Here is a 25,677-nt window from a genome sequence, read left to right on the forward strand (position 1 = left end):
CAATAATTGCAAATCAATCAGTGTGATACACCACATTAATAAATTGAAAGATAAAAACCATATGATTATCTCAATAGATGCAGAGAAAGCTTTTGACAAAATTCAACATCCATTTATGAAAAAAACCCTCCACAAAGCAGGCATACAAGGAACATATCTCAACATAATAAAAGCCATATATGATAAACTCACAGTAAATATTACCCTCAATGGTGAAAAATTGAAAGCATTTCCCCTAAAGTCAGGAACAAGACAAGGATGCCCAGTCTCACCACTACTATTCAACATAGTTTTAGAAGTTTTAGCCACAGCTATCAGAGAAGAAAAAGAAAAGGAATCCAGATTGGAAAAGAAGACGTAAAACTCTCACTGTTTGCAGATGACATGATCCTCTACACAGAAAACCCTAAAGACTCCACCAGAATATTGCTAGAGCTAATCAATGAATAGAGTAAAGTTGCAGGATATAAAATTAACACACAGAAATCCCTTGCATTCCTATACACTAACAATGAGAAAACAGAGAAATTAAGGAAAAAATCCCATTCACCTTTGCAACAAAAAGAATAAAATGCTTAGGAATAAATCTACCTAAAGAAATAAAAGACCTATATGTAGAAAACTATAAAACACTGATGAAAGAAATCAAAGATGACACAAATAGATGGAGAAATATACCATGTTCATGGATCAGAAGAATCAATATAGTGAAAATGAGTATACTACCCAAAGCAACCTGTAGATTCAATGCAATTCCTATCAAACTACCAATGGTACTTTTCAGAGAACTAGAACAAATAATTTCACAATATGTATGGAAATACAAAAAACCTCGAATAGCCAAAGCAATCTTGAGAAAGAAGTATCAACCTGCTTGACTTCAGGCTATATTACAAAGCAACAGTATGGTACTGGCACAAAGACAGAAACATAGATCAATGGAACAAAATAGAAAGCCCAGAGATAAATCCATGCACCTATGAACACCTTATCTTTGACAAAGGAGGCAAGAACATGCAATGGAGAAAAGACAATCTCTTTAGCAAGTGGTGCTGGGAAAACTCGTCAACCACCTGTAAAAGAATGAAACTAGAACACTTTCTAACACCATACACAAAAATAAACTCAAAATGGATTAAAGATCTAAATGTAAGACCAGAAACTATAAAATTCCTGGAGGAAAACATTGACAAAACACTCTCTGACATAAATCATAGCAGGATCCTCTATGACCTACCTCCCAGAGTAATGGAAATAAAAGCAAAAATAAATAAATGGGACCTAATTAAAATTAAAAGCTTTTGCACAACGAAGGAAACTATAAGCAAGGTGAAAAGACAGCCTTCAGAATGGGAGAAAACAATAGCAAATGAAGCAACTGACAAAGAATTAATCTCAAAAATATACAAGCAACTCCTGAAGCTCAATCCTAGAAAAATAAGCGACTCAATCAAAAAATGGGCCAAAGAACTAAACAGATATTTCTCCAAAGAAGACATACAGATAGCTAACAAACACATGAAAAGATGCTCAACATCACTCATTATCAGAGAAATGCAAATCAAAACCACAATGAGGTACCACCTCATGCTGGTCCAAATGGCTGCTATCAAGAAGTCTACAAACGATAAATCCTGGAGAGGGTATGGAGAGAAAGGAACCCTCTTACACTATTGGTGGGAATGCAAACTAGTACAGCCACTATGGAGAACAGTGTGGAGATTCCTTAAAAAATTGGAAATAGAACTGCCATACGACGCAGCAATCCCACTGGGCATACACACTGAGGAAACTGAAAGAGACACGTGTACCCCAATGTTCATTGCAGCACTGTTTACAATAGCCGGACATGGAAACAACCTAGATGTCCCTCAGCAGACAAATGGATAAGAAAGCTGTGGTACATATACACAATGGAATATTACTCAGCTGTTAAAAAGAATGCATTTGAATCAGTTCTAATGAGGTGGATGAAGTTGGAGCCTATTAAACAGAGCGAAGTAAATCAGAAAGAAAAACACCAATACAGTATATTAATGCATATATATGGAATTTAGAAGGGTGGTAGCGATGACTCTATATGTGAGATAGCAGCAGAGACACAGATGTAAAGAACAGACTTTTGGACTCTATGGGAGAAGGCGAGGGTGAGATGATTTGAGAGAATAGCATTGAAACATATATATTATCATATGTGAAATGGATCACCAGTCCAGGTTCAATGCATGAGGCAGGGTGCTCAGGGCTGGTGCACTGGGAAGACCCTGAGGGATGGGATGGGGAGGGAAGTGGGAGGGAGGGTCAGGATGGGGAACACATGTACAGCCATGGCTGATTCATATGAATGTATGGCAGAAAATCCCACGATATTGTAAAGTAATTAGCCTCCAATTAAATTTAAAAAAAAAGAATATTTGTCTTGGTCATGGTACATGTTACCCATAATTCTCCTGCACTATGTATGCTTATATCTCTCTGTTTTAACCCCTCTCTCGCTCAGGTTTTTTGGTTTTTTAATTTTATTTATTTACATCACCCACTGCTTCAATTGCTTTAAACCATTACCACCATGTTTCTTTTCTCTTTTTCCCAAGGTTAATCCTGCCAGTGCAATTTCTTTGACATTACTGCTATCAGGCACTCCAGTGAACAGAATTAAACTGCTCACAGGATTGGTATTCTAGTCTGATAATGATTTGATTTGCTGTCTTGTTATTGATTTGTGCTCCAGCTTTCAGGTTGAAATAGATCAAGTTCCTGACAGGCCCATTACCATAAAGACCTCCAATCAACTGTTTTCTGCTCTAGGTCTGTCATTCAGGAGATAACCCCTGAGGATATATGTTATCAAATCTTTTTCATCACAGCTTTTCCTACTGCCAGGTCATCCTCTGTAAGCAAGTATGATCATTGCATGTCTTCTAGTGCCCACAGGGGCATCTGTGGATCACACATCCAGTGCTTAGAGAAGTTCATTGGTGTCATAGGTACCAGGCCTATGGAGATAGGGAAAAGGAGATAATTGCAGCTCTGAGTTCATTAGCATAGTTTGATACTCATTCACAGGACTTTGCTTTTGACATTTGATACGAGGTAAGAAAGTAAGATGATAGAGTTCTACCTCTATTTTGTTGTGATTAGATCACAGGTAGGGTGGATGAGTGACTGTTCTCCAGTTACTAGACAGGAAGCTCACTTTGCCTCATCAAATTGTCACCCTCTCTGTATTAATAGGAATCAAGCAAAATATCCCTTCTTGCAGCTTTCTCATTTCCTATCATATAGCTTAGTAAAATGCTTGCACCGACAGTTATTCGTTCACTTGTTTGGCAGTAAACTTGGCAAATACTTCTCAGTATCTTGAAATAAACTCAAAATAATTACTTTAAGTGTTGTTTCTTGCTATGGATCAGTGCTATTGTTTATTGCTTTTTTTTTTTTTCCAGAAAATGTCAGCTGTTTTTGATTTGCCAATGATGTCAGATTTCCATGAACTTTATTTTCTATTTCACTCCTTAATTGGGGCAGGCTGGAAAGAAAAATGCCAGTACATACACAATTTGCTAACCAACCTCACATCCCAGAGAGTTTTTAGAAGGACAAGCTAACTCCCAGGACTGTGTAGGAATACTAGTCTGCCTCTTCACATTTTTCTAGCAGTGTGGAGGAATTCATTGTCAAGTCAGACGATGATACATTTGAAGGTTGATCTGGTCAGTCATGTGTATCTGCCTCTTTCTCATTTGCTTATTGGCAAGTAGAGCATGTCCCTGGTTCTTTAGACAGGCTGAATTTATAAGGATCTTGTCCAAGGATAACCTTCATTCTTTTGACCTTTCACAGTTGCTTGCTTTCCCCATTTTGCATTAACTGCTTTTACACTGGAATTGTCAAATCAGGTTTGGTGACTTTGTCAGCAGCAGTGAGGGTAAGAAACCAGATTTTCCCATGCAAAGGAATTAATGCCCTTTTGTATTAGTAATTCTAAAAATGGATTAAAATGTCTTTGATTTTACTCTCTTGGTTATTGACTTTCTCTAAGTCTCTGATGGTTCATATCTAAGGCTGTTTTGGTATGAACTCTGTTTTAGTCTTTTGAAGAATTCCAAGCTAAACAGATTAATTTTACCAATATTTTTTAGTGAATAATGTGTTTTTTTTTTTACAGTCTGACAAATAAGATTCATTTGTGCTCAGATGAATGAAAAACAGTCACCTTTCTTTGGTGGCTGCTGAGTACTATGTTTTCTGTAATTTTCTCACAGAACTGCTGGGACTTTGTAAATAGAAGTCTTGGGAAAATTTTTAGATCTCCAACTATCTTTGTTTATGGCATTGAAGATTTTAAAATGTAAATGTGATACATATTGTTTAGTTTTAATAGCTCAACTTTTGGGAAGACCTTAAAAAGTGTTTTTAAAATTTTTTAATTATTTATTTTAAAAGAGGATAGATACCTCCTAAAGTTAAATTGATATGGCACTTGTCCAACCTGAGTCTGAGAGTCAAGTAAAAGGAGTTTGCTAACATAATCTGAACATAACAACTGAACAAAAAAATTGAACTCTATAATTTCAAAAGCCTTTTAACAATTTTTAACATAACATTCTTATTTTTTCTTCAAAATAATTTCATAAAATGAGCTAAACAAGTAATAGTAGTATAGTATTCCCATTTGAAAAATAACTTGCTAATGGAGCTCAGTTGGTTAGTGACAGAATTGGTATTCAGGTCTGTCTTTATTGTTTTTGCTTTTCATTCTGACAAAATTTTAAAATGTGTAATAGTAGAACAATTTGCTAAATCCTTATATACTCATTATTTAAATGAGTAAAAGCAATTGTTAGTAATTTGCGTTTACTATATTTACTTCTTTTTTTGCTGTAGATTACAAAGCAAATCCCAGACATTTTGACTGTTACCCCTCATAATTTTAGTAAGTATATATCTAAAGTAAGGAAGGGGCTTACCTGGTGACTCAGTGGTAAAGAATCTGCCTGCCAGTGCAGGAGACGTGGGCTTGATCCCTGGATCAGGAAGATCCGCTAGAGAAGGAAATGGTTTCTCCCACTCCAGTATTCTTGCCTGGAGAATCCCCGTGGACAGAGAAGCCTACAGTCCATGGGGTCACAAAAGAGTCAGACACAACTTAGCAACTAAACAACAACAAAAGTAAGGAAAAGGAAATTTTCTTAATAACCACAGTACCATTATCACACCCAACAAAATTAGCAGTGATTCTGTAATATTACCTGTAATATTGCAATATTTTTATTCATGTTTTTCTGGTTGTTACCAGAATGACTTTGTTTTAAAAATAATCAGGGTCTCAAAGAAGGTCCCCACAAGGCACTAGTTGTTACATTTCTTAAGTCACTTTTAATCTAAATACCCCTCACCCCATTTTTCTTTTCATGATGTTAACTTGCTTGGGAAGACTAAAAGGCTGGTCTTTAAATTTTAAATTTGATGTTGCTTCTATTATACTAAGCTGCCTCAAATGTAAACTTTAAATGTCAAATAAAGAAATACAATAATAAATAGAAAACAACTCTGTCTAACCTTAAAATTAAAAATAGAATTTTTTTATTTTTAAGAGTTCACAGAACAGTTTACAGTAAGTGAAATGTTTTAAGAATTAATTTCATAAGCAACTTTAAAATCAAAATAAAATCCAAAGTAGTAACTGTATCCTTGTGACTTTTATGTCTGTATTAGCATTTTGACTAAATGTAGTTCATAATAGTGAAGATGAGCAAGTAAATAAATTCTGCTGGTTTGGTGGTTTAGTCACTAAGTCATGCCCAACTCTTGGGATCCCATGAACTGTAGCCCACCAGGCTCCTCTGTCCTTGGGATTCTTCAGGTGAGAATACTGTAGTGGGTTGCCATTTCTTTCTCCAGAGGATCTTCCCAACCCAGGGATTGAACCGCGGTCTCCTGCATTGCAGGCAGATTCTCTACCGACTGAGCTATGAGGAAGTCCTAATAAATTCTAGTGTTTGGAAGTGATATGAGTTTAGTCCAATTTTTCTTTTCAGCTGATTAGAGAAGTGCAAATTGTACGTCTTAACTCTATCACAAGCTCTGTTGCACATATCAGAAAACTCACAAACATGTATTTTGTTGTTTGTAAATACCTTGTCGTCTTTACTGTTCTTACCAAAGAGCAAGTATTAAATACTTCTCATGTACTATCAGTGGTAATAGTATGTTTTTTACATTATTATGTCCCATCCTTGTGTATTTCTTTATGCCTGTATAATCTACCTCAGTATCCAACTGGCAGGCTAGTTAAATGCCTAACTTCCAGAAATGGCAACAATGAAGAATAGTGAAGAGGATAGGAAAAAGAGGTGAGATTTGCCTTATCAGAAGGATTGGAGCAGTCACAGAGCAGGGACACACTTCTTTGTTTCCTGTGGCCTGGCTAAGTGGGCAGAGCGGTATGCTTGGTTGATGTTACTTACTTCAGCCGGAAACTATTACCTTTTTTCCTACCATTTTTTCCCACTGAGAGACATTAAAGTCACTGTAAGGATTCATCAGTATTGTTTTGCAAGCCAGCCTTGGCAGAAAGACTTTAATTTTTGGTTATTTCCGTCTAACTTTTTCATCTCGATACCTGTGATAACCCTTGTAGGCAGTCTTTCAAAGGAGTACATCAAGAGAAAGATACTGAAATATTTGGGTGCAGTAGCTTCCCTACTTTAAATCTTCGTTGCTGTAACTATATGTTTCTCCCTGTGCACTGGCTGTACAGCCCCTCTTTTGAGACAAAACCTGGGTAAATGGAGACACGTTCTTTCCAGATGCTGAGCTTTCCTGTCTCTGTCTGTTATTCAGTTTTCACCAAAGGATTTAAGGATAAAGTATAGGAATCTGCTGTGTAAAACTAATTCCCTAGCTTTTCCTAATGGTGTGTAGAGTTCTGATTCCCTAAGGCACAGTGTTATTTCCAGAGTTTTCTTCAATTTGCATAACTGGTTTATCTGAGTTCTTTCCTCAAAATAACAGAAATGAAATGAGATGACACTATAAAAGTACTAAAAGCTTCTCAAATTAAAGAGTAAAATTATTTACACATAAAATGATGAAATATTTGGGGCATTTCCAGGCATATAACTACCAGGCACACAAACAGTGCTCAATAAATACTTCCCTAAATAAACATAATAAAGCTGTTTCTGTAATAAAAACATATTTTATGAACAGCATTTAAATATCTATTAAAGAATAGATTCTTCTGAAATCTGTTGAATAAAGTGTATTCTCTAATATGCTAGTATAATTAAGTTATAATTAACTGTGTCTCTGTATTTAAAAGTCAGGTACTTCTCTATCCCTTCTAATTACAAGGGAATGACTACAAAATAAATGTAATAGGTAAAAAATACTTGTCCTTCCTGGGAAAGGAGCATTTATATAATAGTATATCACAGCTCATTTCTTAAAATGAATTTTTATCCTATTTATTTTTTCATATATCTATTATTAAGAAAATACTAATGTGACAGCTGCTACTCATTAATCTCATTTGGTAAGAACCTAAGTTTATTTTCATGCTTTACTACCTTACCACATATGCAAGAGCAGGCCTCATTTTAACAGTCTAATCGTGTCACATAATCTCGATGGAAGTAATTCTATCAGAAGTTCAGGAAATTTAAATGGCCTTTTTCATTCCTCTTTGGATGGGTCAGTGCTGTTAAGGGCATCGCAATGAGAAGCACAAGGTGATTTTATCTTGAGTTACTGATTCATGCTTCCCTTGTTTTGTTTCAGGTGGATCATCCATGCTATGGAGTATGAACTACAAATCCGTGGTGGAAACAAGCCAGCCAGAGACTTATATCAGCTGTCACCTAGTGAAGTAAAACAGCTGCTATTGGATATTCTCCAGCCTCAACAGAATGGAAGGTAATGAGGGTCCTTTGTTACCTACAGGACACTCTGGATTTACAATAACATTTTGTGTGTGTGTGTGTGTGTGTGTGTGTGTGTGTGAAATCAGTAAGATGTTAATAAGAAATAAGATGTAGCAAAGTGTCAATGCTAGATGGGCAGCATACATAGAGATACTAATTAAAATGTCTATCTTCAGTTGTAATTTTGCACTGATTTGAATTTTATACTTTTTCCAGGTATACTTTGTAATAATTTTTATTATTCTGTGTAGAATATAATACTTCATTCTACTTTAGTCAGTTCCCTTTCTGATCTTTGGTAGCACTCACCATCTCCTCCCAACATTTTGGCACACAAGTTTGGGTTTGATAATGTTAGTTAAATTCTTGCTTGTAACTCTGTCTCTTTAAGTAGACTATAATCTTCTTTAGAATAAACTGTCTTAGACGTAACTTGTACCAACCTTAGAATATAAGTAAAGCAAGTACTTTGGATTGCTTTGAATTGAAGAGTTATTTTTATTACACAAACAGTTCTAATATAATTACTTAGACAAACAGTTATTGAGCGCTATTTGTGTGCCTGGTACTTTCCAAAATGATATAGTTATATGCCTAGAAATACCTAGGAAAGAAGTCTTCTGCAAAAGTAGATGTGAACAAATAGAAAAGCATCCTTTTTCTTAAACAGGAACACTTGAAAGATGTCTAACAATTCCAATAAAATTCAAACAAGCTGTTTTATGGTGTTAGACCAGTAAATACTAAACTTCCTATGAGAAAACAAGCATGCAAGAATAACCAGAAAAACATAAAGACTTCCCCTAAGAGAGACAGTTAAAATATTTAACAGCCTTTATAATTAAAATAATAATGATGCTGGTACATGAACAGAAAAAGAAAACTATTGAACAGAATAGAAAGTCCAAAAGTAGACCCCCAGTCACATCTGAAAATTTTGTGTGTGATAGAGGTGACATCTCATATCATTGGGTCAAGGATGGACTTTTTAAATAACTAGTGAGTGATGTGACAACTGGATAACCACCTGGAAAAGATAAAATAATATCCATACTTTGTACTGTACTTAAGAATAAGCTCCAAACATATTAGTGATCTAAACATTAAAAAAAATGAAACTGTGCTAGTGCCAAAGGCTTCCCAGGTGGGTCAAGTGGTAAAGAATCCATCTGCCAATGCCTGTGCCAATGCCAGTGCCAATCTACCTGCCTGTGGAGTGCAGGCAGGAGACATGGGTTCAATTCCTGGGTCGGGAAGATGCCCTGGAGGAGACAGTGGTAACCCACTCCAGTATTCTTGCCTGGGAAATCCCACAGACAAAGGAGCCTGGTGGGCTATAGTCCATGGGATCACAAAAAATTGGACATGACTTAGCTGGAAGAAGACATGGGTAAATTCCTCTGTAACCTTTGTATGAGAAAGACTTTCTAACTATGACTCAAACCCAGGGGCAATAAAAGATTAATAAAACTATATAAAAATTAAAAACAGCATTTTTCATAGGAAAAAAAAGGCAATGCCAAAAGACAACTGAGAAGCTGGAGCAAGGCATGTGTTACAAAGAGTTAATACTAACTTAAAAATTGAGGGATAGGGAGGAGCCAAGATGGCAGAGGAATAGGACGGGGACACCAATTTCTCCCCTACAAATTCATTGAAAGAATAATTGAGCACAGAGCAAACTTCACAAAACAACTTCTGATCGCTAGCTGAGGTCATCAGGCGCCCAGAAAAGCAACCCATTGTCTTTGAAAGGAGGTAGGACAAAATATAAAAGATAAAAGGAGAGACAAAAGAGCTAGGGACAGAGACCCGTCCTGGGAAGGCAGTCTTAATAGAGGAAGTTTCCAAATACCAGGAAATCCTCGCACTTGTGGGTCTGGGGGAAGTTTTCAAATCTCGGAGGGCAACCTAACTGGGAGGGGAAAAATAAATAAAACCCACAGATTACGAGCCTAAAAGCAACTCCAAGCAGAAAAGTACCCTAGACGCCCGCATCCGCCACCAGCAAGTGGGGGCGGAATGGAGAGGAGCGGGCGGCCTTGCTTAGGATAAGGACCGGGCCTGAGTGCCCTGAGGACAATCAGAGGGAGCTTTTGTGAGTTACCAACTTAAACTGTGGGATAGCAAAAGAGAGAGAGAAAATTAACCTGCCCGAACACACTGCTGGCCATTCGCAGAACAAAGGGTGTGAGCAAGTCCAGAGAAGAGCTAGCCGGCTGCGGACCGGCCCAGCCCCGCCGGAGGCAGGAGGCGGGGGGAAGGGAAAGGGGCAGGCTGGGCCCCAAAGATGGCACCCCTACCACACTGCAAACAGGCCTCCAGTTTCTAACCAAAGACTTCCTGAGATTCTGGATGGTCGACATCCGCCGGGAGGGTCGTGGCCAAGCACAAGGCCCACGCACCTGACCCGCGCGGGCAGAAACTGAGGCTGGGACCACGGAGGGGAGAAGGCGTACCGCACCCGGGGAGAATGCGCCCGTCGAGCTCCTGGCTGCCTGAGCCGCTTGGGCGCGGAAGGCACAAAACGCAGGCACAACCAAGTCCGCGCTTTTGTGGAGAACCCGAAAACTGGAACCGCACGCAACGCAGGGCACACTCCATATAGAGCAGCCTGGAGCCTTAGCAGCGTAGATGGGGAAAGCAGCACCCCTCCCTACCCGCAGCGCGGACTGAACTAGAAACCTGAACAAGAGACCACCTCCGCCCACCTGTGTCAGGGCGGAAATTAGGCACTGAAGAGACCGGCAAACAGTAGCCAAATAAACAAAGGGAACCGCTTCAGAAGGGACCGGTGCAACACATTAAAATCCCTGTAGATAACACCGACTACACCGGAAGGGGCCTGTAGAGATAGAGAAGTGTAAGCTGGAATGAGAAGCTATCTGAAACTGAACCGAACCCACACTGACCGCAACAGCTCCAGAGAAATTCCTAGATATATTTTTACCAATTAAAAAAAAAAAGTTTTTTTCTTTTCTTTTCTTTTTTATTTTTTCTCTTTTATTTTCTTTTAAAATTCTCTATTACTCCCCCATTACTCCTTAACTTTCATTTTCATATATTTTTATGATTTTATTAATTAGGAAAAAATTTTTTTCATGTTTTTTTTCTTCTTTTCTTTTTCTCATTTTCTTTTAAATTCCTCTGTTACTCCTCTACTACTCCTTAATTTTCATTTTCATTTCACTATAACCTTGCAAAAAAAAAAAGAGAGAAGACCTATTTTTAAACTGAACTTCATATATATTTCTAAAATTTTTTGTGTTTTTGTTTTTAACATTGTATTTTTAAGAGTCTAACCTCGACTCTAGATTTTTAATCTTTGTTTTTCAGTATGTGATATAAATTTTGGACATTTAAGAATCCAATATTCAGTTCCCATTTTTATTCAGGAGGGTGTTGATTACTCTCTCCCACTTTTGACTCTCCATTTTCTACCTCAGAACACCTCTATTTCCTCCTTTTTCCTTCTCTTCCCAATCCAATTCTGTGAATCTTTGTGGGTGTCTGGGCTACAGAGAACACTTTGGGAACAGACAACTGCGTAGGTCTGTCTCTCTCCTCTTGAGTCCCCCTTTTTCTCCTCCTGCTCATCTCTAACTCCATCCTCCCTCTCCTCTTTTTCATGTAACTCTGTGAACCTCTCTGGGTGTCCCTCACGGTGGAGAATCTTTTCACCATTAACCTAGAAGTTTTATTATCAGTACTGTATAGTTGGAGAAGTCTTGAGACTACTGGAAGAATAAAACTGAAATCCAGAGGCAGGAGACTTAAGCCCCAAACCTGAGAACACCAGAAAACTCCTGACTACATAGAACATTAAGTAATAAGAGACCATCCAAAAACCTCCATACCTACACTGAAACCAACCACCACCCAAGAGCCAGTAAGTTTCAGAGCAAGACATACCACGCAAATTCTCCAGCAAGGCAGGAACAGAGCCCTGAGCATCAATATACAGGCTGCCCAAAGTCACACCTAACATGTAGACCCATCTCAAAACTCATTACTGGGCACTCCATTGCACTCCAGAGAGAAGAAATCCAGTTCCATGCACCAGAACACTGACACAAATTCCCTAACCAGGAAACCTTGACAAGCCAATCGTCCAACCCCACCAACTGGGTGAAACCTCCACAATAAAAAGGAACCATAGACCTCCAGAATACAGAAAGCCCACTCCAGACACAGCAATCTAAACAAGATGAAAAGACAGAGAAATACCCAACAGGTAAAGGAACATGAAAAATGCCCATCAAGTCAAACAAAAGAGGAGGAGATAGGGAATCTACCTGAAAAAGAATTTAGAATAATGATAATAAAAATGATCCAAAATCTTGAAAACAAAATGGAGTTACAGATAAATAGCCTGGAGACAAAGATTGAGAAGATGCAAGAAATGTTTAATAAAGACCTAGAAGAAATAAAAAAGAGTCAATTAAAAATGAATAATGCAATAAATGAGATCAAAAACACTCTAGAGGGAACCAAGAGTAGAATAACAGAGACAGAAGATAGGATAAGTGAGGTAGAAGATAAAATGGTGGAAATAAATGAAGCAGAGAGGAAAAAAGGAAAATGAATCAAAAGAAATGAGGACAACCTCAGGGACCTCTGGGACAATGTGAAACGCCCCAACATTCGAATCATAGGAGTCCCAGAAGAAGAAGACAAAAAGAAAGGCCATGAGAAAATACTCGAGGAGATAATAGCTGAAAACTTCCCTAAAATGGGGAAGGAAATAGCCACCCAAGTCCAAGAAACCCAGAGAGTCCCAAACAGGATAAACCTAAAGTGAAACACCCCAAGACGCATATTAATCAAATTAACAAAGATCACACACAAAGAACAAATATTAAAAGCAGCAAGTGAGAAACAACAAATAACACACAAAGGGATTCCCATAAGGATAACAGCTGATCTCTCAATAGAAACCCTTAAGGCCAGAGGGGAATGGCAGGACTTAAAGCAATGAAAGAGAATAACCTACAACCTCGATTACTGTACCCAGCAAGGATCTCATTCAGATATGAAGGAGAATTCAAAAGCATTACAGACAAGCAAAAGCTGAGAGAATTCAGCACCACCAAACCAGCTCTTCAACAAATGCTAAGAATCTTCTCTAGACAGGAAACACAGAAAGGTGAACCCAAAACAACAAAGTAAATGGCAATGGGACCATACCTATCAATAATTACCTTAAATGTAAATGGGTTGAATGCCCCAACCAAAAGACAAAGACTGGCTGAATGGATACAAAAACAAGACCCCTATATATGCTGTCTACAAGAGACCCACCTCAAAACAAGAGACACATACAGACTAAAAGTGAAGGGCTGGACAAAACTGGGAAGACCCAGAGGGATCTGGTAGAGAGGGAGGTGGGAGGGGGGATTGGGATGGGGAATACATGTAAATCCATGGCTGATTCATGTCAGTGTATGACAAAACCCACTACAATATTGTAAAGTAATTAGCCTCCAACTAATTAAAATAAATGAAAAAAAAAAATTGAGGGATAAAGCACAAACATACCTAAGTGAAAAATGGAGGAAAATATGATTGATCAGTTCATTTAAAATATTAAAAATGGACCTTAAATATTTGGAGAGATGTTCACACTAACTCATAATTACAGAAACGTAAATTAAAACACATCGAGATACCATTTCTCATCTATCAGACTGGCAAAGTTAAAGAGAATGGGGACCATTTGCTGAGGCCGTGGAGAAAACAGATGCTCCCATATACAGCTGATGAGTACAACCCTTCTATATGGGAATTTGATAATATCTAAGAAAAAGTCTATATGTGCACTTACACTTTGACCCAGCAGTCTCAGTCTCATTTTTAAGGACCCACCCTGGAGATTTGCCTCCAACAATGTGAGGATATATGCACAAGGTTATTCATTGCATCATCATCTATAATTGCAAATTTTGGAATGCCCATGACCTAAGTCCCCATACATGGGAAATTATTTGAATAAATTGTGGTAAATGTCCACACAATGGAGTATTATGAAGTTGTGAAAAAAGAACGAGTGTGGTCTCTACTGATAGGGGATAATCTCTAGGCTGTACCGTTACTTGAGAATAGCAAAGTATAAAAGAGTATAGTACTCTACTCTTCATGTAAGAAAGAAGAGGATGTCTGCTCCTTTTTGCAGAAGAAATACAGGAAGGCTAAATCAGAAACTAGTGAAATTGGTTACTTTCAGAGAGTGGGTGGGAACAGGGTGGAAAGAATGAAAAAAATAGATCCAGAGCAGTAGGATTGAGGGGAGAGCAATACTTCAAATTCAGACCATTTGAATAACTCTGACTCTCCAACTTCAGTGGTATTTCTAAAACATAAATAATTATTCCCCAAACATAAATCATTAATGAAAATTAATCCATGTGTGGAAGATACCAAGAATATAATGCACACAGTAACAATTGACCCTAACCATATTATGAATGAATAATATTACCACACTGAAGGGGGAGGGGAAGACAAGAATTAACCAAATTTCTGGGTATTGCAATGTACCTTTGGAAAACATTGACTAGACACTGGAAAGCTAAACAAAAAAAGAACTGCACACAAATCCTGGACTCTGTATAGTAATCTTTTTTTCCCCACAGAGGTAAGAATTAGCAGTTCTGGAATTTATACACACATGCATAGTGTTATATATTGGGTTGGCTGAATAGTTCGTTTGAGTTTTTCCATGACATCTTATAGAAAAACCCATACAAATTTTTTGGTCAACCCGATATATGGCACATATACATACACACCCTGAGATTAAATAAATAATTCAATATATTGCAGCTAATTTGAGCCAGATTTTTTTCAGTGTTGAAATATATAGTTACAAATAAGGAAAGGAGAATGGCTAGAATATACCCTGTGGTATTTGACTGGAATTGGAAGTATCACTGTGAATTCACAGTGGTTTTTTTTTTTAATTAGTTGGAGGCTAATTACTTTACAATATTGTAATGGTTTTTGCCATACATTGACATGAGTCAGCCATGGATTTACATGTATTCCCCATCCCGATCCCCCCTCCCACCTCCCTCCCCATCCCATCCCTCTGGGTCTTCCCAGGGCACCAGGCCTGAGCACCTGTCTCATGCATCCAACCTGGGCTGGTGATCTGTTTCACCATAGATAATATACATGTTTCGATGCTGTTCTCTCGAAACATCCCACCCTCGCCTTCTCCCACAGAGTCCAAAAGTCTGTTCTGTACATCTGTGTCTCTTTTCTGTTTTGCATATAGGGTTATCATTACCATCTTTCTAAATTCCATATATATGCATTAGTATACTATATTGGTCTTTATCTTTTTGGCTTACTTCACTCTGTATAATGGGCTCCAGTTTCATCCATCTCATTAGAACTGATCCAAATGAATTCTTTTTAATGGCTGAGTAATATTCCATGGTGTATATGTACCACAACTTCCTTATCCATTCGTCTGCTGATGGGCATCTAGGTTGCTTCCATGTCCAAGCTATTATAAACAGTGCTGCGATGAACATTGGGGTGTATGTGTCTCTTTTAGATCTGGTTTCCTCAATGTGTATGCCCAGAAGGAATTCACAATTTTTACAAAGATGGATAGATAGAGAAATAAATGAGAATGTGTATATGTATATGGGAGCATACATCCTTATCTTTCCTAACTGTCCACTAAGAGAACCTAGAAGCAATGAAACCCCAATAGCAGTGAGCAAACCTGGTACCCAGATACTGATCTCCAAATAACACTTTCTAATGGAAAGAACCAGGATTCCTTGGAGAAGTAGTTGATTCCAGGGCTGGGGCAGAAAAAACACAAGATGAACCTTACTTTTTGTAAGAAAATGCTCCAAAAACTATAGAGGTGTGTTAGAAGGATGCCAGAAACAATGTGAAGGAGGCTCAATGACCAAAGCTGGGACAATTTGAGCAACAAAATAAATAATGATACTATTGGATTACATCCAGTAGAATAAAGATCCATAAGTGCATGCTGATATAAATAAATGGGAGAGAAGGGACTCTTTTTACAATAGAATTTCAATTAATAAGTGTAGGTGGAATGATGATAATGTAGGTGGAATAATGATCACCATTAGACAAGTACAACAATAACCATTGCAGGTGAGAACCCCTAAATTTAGTGGGTGGAAGTATGATGAGAAATGGGAATTTGTATAATTTCAGAGTATTTCCACTCAAGATACTTTTTAATTGCAAAAGGAAAAATTGAAACTTTACAGTGAAGAAACCCAGCAAGACTCCACCTTAACCAAATGATCAAGGTTAGCATCATCAGTAGTAAGATACGTCAACATTACATACCCCCTGATAACGATGTGCTGAGAAAGGGTACAGCCATTTCTGGGTATTGCAAAACAATGCATAACCTGAGTTTAATCATGAGAAAACATCTGACAAACCTAAATTGAGGTACATTCTACAAAATAACTGACTTTTCTAAAATGTCAAAGTCGTGAAAGATAAAGATTGAGGAACTGTCACAGATTAGAAGAGCCTAAGGAGACCTGAACACTAAATGCAGTGTGGGGTCCTGGATGGGACACAGGACCAAAACAGGGAAATTTGCAGTGAAATTGGCAAATTTTGAGTAAGGTCCATAAGATTAGTAGTATTCTACCAATATTTATTTCCTGGTTTTGATAGTTGTAGTATTGATTATGTAAGATGACAGAAAGCAGAGGAGGCTGAGTAGAGGAACTTTTTTTTTTTTTTTTTTTTTGCTTTTCTGTAAACCTAATTTTTTTCTAAGTAAAAAGTCAAAAGATAAAAATAAGAAAATTCTTCTAAAATAATTCCTGTTCTGTGAATATTCACACATTTCTACCTTTTATGCTGTTGTAAGCAAACATCTTCCTTTTATAGTCTTAACCATGACTTCACAGAACTCTGAAAACATCTTTTTTTGTTGTTGGCAAATGAAGTAAGGGGAAGAATCACATGCAAAATATTCAGTTTGCATACCCATTATCCAAAATAAAACATCACAAAGAAACCTTTTTGGCTTTCTTCTTTATCAAAGCACTGAACCCAGTCACACAAATCTGGGCCTCCCAAAAGAAGCTATACATCCAAAAGAGATGCCTCCTCGCTTGTGTAGTGATGTAACTTATCGATCCTCTTTCACCAGAACAAAAATGTCTTTTTCTGATCACTGTATCCTGTATAACGAGTTTCACACCTAGAAATATCGTTGATGGTTACTTGTGGTTGATGACACATTTTACTCTGCTGCCTGTTTTAATACCAAGTATAAAATTATATTTGTTCCTATCTTAAGCTTTTGTGATAATATGCTACTATCTCATTTGTTTATTCTTTTCAGATATTGCAAATTCTGTATCTTGAGCAGTTTGTGATTGAAGTAACTATGATATTTTTAAGATTTAAAACAAATTCATTAAAATAATAGATCTAGAATTTTAACTCTTCATTAATTATTATGACGTGTAAGATTTGGTAGCTGATTTTTTAGCACTGGTACTTTGGCTGTATTTAAATAGAAAACTAAATATAAGGTTTAAATTAACATATAAGGTTTAAAATAAGGTAATTTCATTAGATGGGCTTCCCTGGTAGCTCAGTGGTAAAGAATCAACTTGCCAATGCAGACTTGAGTTTGATACCTGGGTCATAAAGATCCCCCGGAGAAGGAAATAGCAACTCACTCCAGTATTCTTACCTGCGAAATCCCACGGACAGAGGAGCCTGGCCGGCTAGAGTCTCTGGGGTCCCAAAAGAGTCAGACACAACTTCCTGACTAAACAACAGTTTCATTAGATACATCATGCTTTTTTGAGCACTCACCCACTTATTATTAGGTGGTTATTAGGCACCTTTCTTGGAGAGGTATATAGGAGTAATCAAACTGTATATACAATGCCCATGTCTTCATGGAACTTACATTTTATTGCACACAAGGACCAAGTGAACTTATTTTGAAATTGACTCTTGCTGTGTTTTTAAATTGAACTGCTTTGCATGTTAGAAACTCATTTGATCACATAGTGAATTGTAAGAAACTTACTAGAGAATAACATTTTGCCTGTTAAATTTTTTAAAATCTTAGGGATTTTCTCCTTTTCTGCAAGTTCTGTTTTCACAATGAAATATTTAATAACCTCTATAACACATGGTAGATATGCATCATTGATGGATTTTGGCTTTTATTGCTCACTCTGTTGGAACAATTAATCCATATAAAAGCACTGCTTTTTGCCAGAACAAGCTTGTTTTTCAACACTGAGGCATTTTCTTGTGGTCTACAGATGTTGGCTGAATAGGCGTCAGATCGACGGCTCTTTGAACAGAACCCCGCCTGGGTTCTATGACAGAGTGTGGCAGATCCTGGAGCGCACGCCCGATGGGATCGTTGTGGCCGGGAGGCATTTGCCCCAGGTACAGCCCCACTGTGTCCAGTGTCCGTAAAAGGGACTTCTAAGGAGACCTAAAGGGAAAAGAAGACAGCAGAGGGTGAAATGGTCAGACAGCATCACAGACTCAATGGACGTGAATCTGAGCAAACTCCAGGAGATAGTGAAGGACAGGGAAACCTGGTGTGCTACTCTCCATGGGGTCGCAAAGAGTCGGACAGGACTTAGTGACTGAGCAACTACAAAGGAGCAGAGAGTTCTTTCCTTCTCTGCTTTGCAAATGACCTTTCTACTTATTTCATTTTCTAAGAATATTTAGGTACTTGAAAGGAGAAAATAAGAAGCCTGATCAAGTGGATTAGAAATAATAGCAATGATGGTAGAAATATCACCAAGTGCAATAGGCCAGTGGCAGGGAACCTCACAAACAGGAAAACATATGTTCAAAAACCAAATCAGTCTTAAGAAACAAGGTGGTTTAGTAATGCTGTGGCTAGAAATTACTAATTAAGAGTTGGATTGAACATGAAAAGTACAGTAACTTTTAGGTCATTAGACAATCACTGATCTGAATGAATTAGTATTCCCTTCTTCAAATGGTTTTCCAGTTTCTATCAACTGGCCAGCCTCTTTAATTCTTTAATTTAATTCTGACACCTAAATCATTCTGCTTATGCACAAATGTGAATAATTAGGCCTTCTAGAAATGGAGTACTGTATCTGTTTATAGTGTTGAAACATCAGCCAAATTCTTTGTGATAAAGGTCTTTATCAAAGTATTCTTTTTTTATTGAAGTATAGTTGATATACAATGTGAGTTTCAGATATACAACATAGTGATTCAATATTTCTATAGATTATATTCCATTTAAAGTTATTATAAAATATCGACTATATTCCCTGTACTGTAGCATATTTATTTATTTTATACATAGTTTGTGCCTCTTAGTCTCCCACACCTATCTTGCCCCTCTACTCTTCCCTCACCCCACTGGTAACTACTAGTTTGATCTCTATATCTGTGAAAATAAAATATTGTTAAAACACACACCTATACTCATTTTGTTGATATGTACACAGGGTATTTCTGAAAGAACCCACAAGAAATCGATAGCATTCTTTTCTTCGCCTTTGGGGAAAGGGACTGTGGTCTATGGTACAGTTTGGGCTTTTCACTGATAATCCTTTTTAACCTTTCAGATTTTTGAACTTTGTGAATCTACTATTTTTTTTAAAAAAATGAATAAGAACTTTTTAAAGTATTTTTTATGCTGTTCACAGACTGTTGACTGGTTTTTGTTGGTTGTCAGTATAGGTGCTCCAGTCCTTTCCAAGGTGCTCTCTATGACCCTTGTATGGAGCGCCTCTGTCTCCTGTGGGCAGGGAACCCACTTCAACTGTTCGTGTCCTGCTTCTTCTAGTAGGCCTTGTGTCTGAGTAGAGAGGACTGTTGCAACCTTCTGTCGCTTCTTTCCCAGCCTCCACTAATACCTACCAGACTTTATTTTAATTATCTGATCACCTGGGCATATTCTCTCCTTGCTGACAACGTGTTAAGAATTTTTAAGTGCCAGGCACTTTTCTAAGTGCTCCTTTAATCCTTAGAACCGTCTTTTGCGGTAGGTACTGTATTACTGCCATTTGACAGACAAGGAGACTGAAACACAGCTCAGTGGTTTTCCCAAAGTGATACATCTAGGAAGAACCTGACCTAGTGTGACCTCCTTCCCAGCAGTTTGGCTTCTGAGCCTTTTCTCTTAACTTCTCTGCTACACTTTCCACTTGTTTCAGAGACTGGAAAATAAGGTAGCCTGATAACTCTTCTCTAGATTTAACTACCATATTGCATACTAGCCATGCTGACTTTTCAAATGAGATATATTAAAAGGACATTGATGTGAACCCATGAAAAGATCTTCCTTTCCTTCTGTAACCCCATTCATCTCATTGCTAGACATCTAAACAGTTATAATTGCAGGCATATCTCAAATAGTGCAAGTTTGGTTCCAGATGATCACAGTAAAGCAAATTACATAATTTTTTTCTGGTTATTCAGTTCATATTAAAGTTATGTATACACTATACTGTAGTCTGCTAGGCATGCAATAGCATTATATCTAAGAAAACAATGTACATACCTTAATTTAAAAGTACTTTATTGCTAAAAATTGGTAACCATCATCTAAAAGCACGGGGCTACCAGAAACTTTCAATTTGTAAAATGAACAACAACAAAAATCTACAAAGTGCAGTAGAGTGAACCATAATAAAGCAAGGTATGCCTGCACCAGCTTCATTTTTCCCTAAATTAGGTACTACCTATAATCATTGACAGTATGTTGGATTGTATTGAATACAAAATACAATAGGTGGGCCATATTGAATATAGGACTGAAGCATTATTACACCAAGCAAAATAATATTGCTGTCACTTAATTGCAAGGAGACAATGGACTCAGTCCCATTTTGAATAGCAAGTAGATACACATGTTCTAGGGTATGGGTAAATTCACTGTAGATCATGCTCTGAGGTAAAGGCAAATTAAGTATGACTCATCATCTCTTCATCATTATTAACCAGGTAATAATTCTGGTTACTCCATCTGCTTTCTGTCATTCAAGCCTAACATTTAGAGCCTTTCCTTCCATCCTTTGAAGGTTATCCACCATGCCAAGATTTGTTATTTGTTTGAGTTTATTTTCTGCTTTCATTTGGTTTGTGGAAAGTTTATGGAAGATTTTACAATACTCTTGTTTTAAATGAAATATAAAGAATAGATTAGAGAAAATTTTTTGTTTTGCTTTTTTCTGTTTGCTTACCATTTCTTCACATGATATTGTTTCACTTATTTGTATGCATTTTTATGCTGCCAGCTCAGAAGGACCTGCCACAGAAATGATGTTAATTCAGTAGCAAGTGACTTAGATGCTGAAGTATGACAGCAAGCATAACTTGTTGTGTTAATTCTGAAAGCAATATGTATTCTTATGTGTTGTTCAATTTTTGTCCATTCCTTTTGTGTATTGAAGTAGTTTTCTAATACAGTCTCTTTTCCCTCAATACATTAATATAGGAAAGATAGCTATTAAAACAGGAGGTTTAATTTATCACAAGAGTCAGCTGGTTAGCTTAAGTAGTTTGACATATATAAAATCCAGTCATATAGCTGAAAATGCTCTCTAAGGTTTTGTAGAAGCTGAAAAAGATACTAGCAAATGAAATTTTCCTGTTAAGTGGGAACCAGAGTGTGACAATGCAGCATTTTAATGTTGAGTTATTTTTTTCAGCAACCAACCCTGTCAGATATGACCATGTATGAGATGAATTTCTCTCTCCTTGTTGAAGACATGTTGGGAAATATTGACCAGCCAAAATACAGACAGATTGTCGTGGAGGTTTGTATTTAACAATGTAGATTGCTGAGGAAGTGCTTTCTATCTGCTCCCTGAAAACCAGTATATAGGAAACTGCTTAAGAGGCCAGGAATTCACTCCTCACCTAACCCAGATCTCCAGTTGAGTCCTGGAGGAGATGGCTATCCTTGACCCTTGAGTTGAGGCACATGAACAATTCAAACATCTTAAACCCATCAGGGTAGAAAGACTGACTGGCCAACTTTCTCAGCTACACACTCACCCCCACAATAAGTGCATCAACAGTAGCATAAAAGAGATGACGTGACCTTTTTCTGTTTGTCTTATTTTCATTTTTTCCTGTTTACCAAAATGACTCATGACTATTGTAGAAAAGTTCAATAGTTGAGGAAATTATAGAAAAGAAAACCAAAATATATCTCTGTATCCACTAGCTATAGATCATCACTATTATTTTGAGGGACACCTTTCCAGACATCTCTGTGAACAGAGAAAGTGTGTAATTTTGTATATCATCATTGCTGCATATAAAGTTAAATGCTAAAATACACACACCTGTGCATGCACATGTACACATACTTTTTTGCCATTAAAAGTATTACATCAAATACATAGAGATTCCCTTGAATGAATATAATGTATAGCTCATCCTAGCTTTGTTTCTCTGAGAATGTCTCCATCAGAATCTGTGTTTCTTGAGGGTGGATAATATGTCCTATCGATAACAGAAGCTCTCAGTGAGTGCTGAACTGGATGTGGCACGTCTTAAAATCCAACGTGTCTGGAGCTACAGTCAGCTGAGTGAGATTCAGCCTCATCTATGATAAGCCAGAATTTGGGCTAGAGTATCAGCCAATCAGTTTCATAGCTTGTGGGAATGAGACAGAGACTGGGGTCAAGAAAAGATGGGATTTTTAGAAGAGTGATTGCCTTCTTTGTACTGTTAACCTTTTGGTATCTCATGCCTATAGATGCCCCTAACATGTGGTCATTCTCTTTGCAGAAGAAATTTACCTTTAGAACTTGAGCAAAACCAAATTCTTTTGTATAAAGCTCTGCCCCAAGGTATCCCACATTGTGACTCCTGGATTTTTTCTTAGTGTTTCCTTTGGTTCTTTCAGGTACTAATTAGGAAACATTTCAATAAAGTATATCAGAAAGATTCCCAAGTTGGAAATTATGTCTTTATCCTGTTCCATGTACAAACTAGGAACCATAATCATCATCAGGAAGTCTTTACCAAGCATTATGTACTCAGATACAATTTTGCTTATTACAGTTTGTCATATAAAATCAACATTACTACTTAGGATAAATGTATAGGGTAGCCAAACAATAGGATGATGCCTTAAACTAAGATAGCTTATAAAAACCAAATAGTGCTCATGTCATAAAGAATCACAGTTAAGTTTATTGTTTAAAACATAACTATCCCCTGAGAAATACTATGATGACAGAGAATTATACTCATTTTGGCGTGCTAGACTTTAAGTCATTTGATCGTGAGCCTAGATCCAAATTCTGCACTGTACTCATCTGCCTTCCTTTCTGAGGCAGCCTCTACACCACTGGACCCTGTTTCGGTACACCAAACAGTGGCTTGTCTGCCACCAAGCGTGATGGTCTGAAGACCAGAGAGAGTTCAGACACTTTGGATACCATGGGGCACTGTTGACAGAAAAGTCATTTTTCTAAGTTATCAATTTTATTTAAGTGACTGAGAAACATTTTCATATAGCTACAGGGATACAGACAATGAAAAAAAAATGAGATTTCCAAACAGAACTCATGCTATTAATTTTCACAGTTAGGAAGATTCCATCCATAGATGATCCTAACACCTATCATTGTACAGAACAAGCTGTAGAATACAAGGACCATCCATCAGTCTGAGCAAAGAATGAAAACATATGCAGACTATGTCGCTTTTATGGTTCATATAATTGGCTTTCGATGTCTGTCTCTTCTAGTTACTAATGGTCGTATCCATTGTACTGGAAAGGAACCCTGAGCTAGAATTTCAAGACAAAGTAGATCTTGACAAACTGGTGAAAGAAGCATTTCATGAATTTCAAAAAGATGAGAGTCGACTAAAGGAAGTTGAAAAACAAGTAAGTAGAGAAAATAGCTTTTTGTAGAATTTTTTTTCTCAATTCTTCAAAGTATCCCTAAATCCCTTATCATTTAACTTACAAAACAGATATACAGAGTATGAAACAAGAAGAAGTCTGATTTATTTGAGGAATTAATATTACTTTTTAGTCAATTATTAGTCATTTCCGCTAAGAAGTTCTGACTAGAAAGATATCTACAAGATAAATTTCCTTTATGTAGTTAGCAGTTAAAATGTGTTTTACCAGAAAGCAGCCATGGATTCCAGAAGGCTATAAAATTAAATTCTGGGAGGATGGGAATGAGTAACAGGCTACACTGGTGCTGTGTACTACCTAATATAGCTCCTTCCAGGCTGTCTGTTTAATATTTTATTCTCGACCATAAAAAGGTTCCCTAAGTAAATAAAAATTATCAGCAAAAAAGAGAATACTGAAAATGTCTGTCTTTGTTTTTTATGCTGAGAAGATGCCTCAGGAAAATAAAAGGAAAAACTCAAGAAGCTCATATTTTCCACAAGGAAATCTTCCTGTGAATTTATTTTTCCCTCTGGGCTGACACTGATTTTACCTGTCAACTCTTTACAAACAAAAACTCAGATGACTCACTTACTATTTTCCTTTGTAGGATGACATGACTTCCTTTTACAACACTCCCCCCCTGGGAAAAAGAGGAACATGCAGCTATTTGACGAAGGTTGTGATGAATCGGCTGCTGGAAGGAGAAGTCAAGCCAAGCAATGATGACCCGTGTCTGGTTAGCTAGTGAGTAAGGTGGTAGACTTTGTTAAGACAGGTTTTCCAGCAGTGTGTTGTTTGTGTTGAAGCTTCATCAAGGCCCCATTAATGTGTGGGCTGACCATGCTGTTGAATTGGTCGCCACACCCTTGGTGGAATTATTGGACTTCTTGCATGCCATAACCAATCTAATGGTAAGAAATGCTTGTAATCAAGTGAAAATAAGTTCTCATGATTATGCCAGCTACAGTAATAATCTACTGAGCAGTAGTAATAGTTTATTAATTGAAAGTTTACCACTGCATGTTTTCTGATTACATAACTCTTCAAATGGAGCCTTTTCTCATTTTGGATTAAATTCCCACCTTACTGCCAATTAAATGAATTTTCCAACTAATAATGCATACCGGGAATGAAAGTATATTGAAAAAATGGTAAATTATTTTTAAGTAACATGCTTCTAGAACAAGATATTAATATGCATCATAAAAGCAAAATCAACCAGCTGGTATTTTGATTCTCAAACTGCATTATTGGTAATATTTTAGAATACAGAGCTATTGTACAATTTTTACCTTGTAAACATTATTATTGTTTTGTATTTGTGCTAACTGTAGGGGTTGGGCTAAAGTAATAACTCTATACCTTATCAAATATTTTCTTTGCGCCCTTAGTAAAGATAAATATGGATTGTTAACCTAGTTTGTACTCATATAACCAAAATTAAAAATCATTAAATTTTATTTCTGAATTAATGAATATATCTGAATACATTCTTTGTTCTCATTATTCACAGTATTGAATTTATTACTCCTGAATGTTTTCATTTGATTGGGAGATGAAAGAGAATCTGTGGTACCTACCATTAGACATATTTTGTTACCAAATTTACTTAAGCTGATGTTAATAAAAATATAAAGTATGTTAAACATTTAAATTTCATCAGTTTATTTCCTTACTAAATGCTACAATGAAGCCCATTAATTTGAGCCCTGACCCCAAAGGGGAGTCATTTTTCTCACTAGTCTTATGGGAATTTCACCTGAAAAATCAAACTTGTCATGAAAAATGCAGTCCATTTATAAAATCTTGAAAGGATCTAAGACAGAAAGG

General features: G+C 37.0%; 1 protein-coding gene across 5 annotated transcripts in view; it reads left to right on the forward strand.

Moving 5' to 3' along the window:
* PHKB (phosphorylase kinase regulatory subunit beta) overlaps window positions 1–25,319 on the forward strand; it is a 220,438-nt gene extending 195,119 nt beyond the window's left edge. For all 5 annotated transcript variants that reach the window (XM_065925271.1, XM_065925268.1, XM_065925267.1 and 2 more), the window contains 5 exons: window positions 7,786–7,920; window positions 18,236–18,365; window positions 21,629–21,736; window positions 23,686–23,826; window positions 24,455–25,319. In XM_065925271.1, the coding sequence (XP_065781343.1) occupies window positions 7,786–7,920; window positions 18,236–18,365; window positions 21,629–21,736; window positions 23,686–23,826; window positions 24,455–24,592 (652 nt within the window). In that variant the 3' untranslated portion in view covers window positions 24,593–25,319. The remainder of the gene's footprint in view (window positions 1–7,785; window positions 7,921–18,235; window positions 18,366–21,628; window positions 21,737–23,685; window positions 23,827–24,454) is intronic.
* Window positions 25,320–25,677: the final 358 nt, after the last annotated feature.

This window comes from Muntiacus reevesi, chromosome 2 (assembly GCF_963930625.1).
Source record: "Muntiacus reevesi chromosome 2, mMunRee1.1, whole genome shotgun sequence".
Lineage (NCBI taxonomy): Eukaryota > Metazoa > Chordata > Mammalia > Artiodactyla > Cervidae > Muntiacus > Muntiacus reevesi.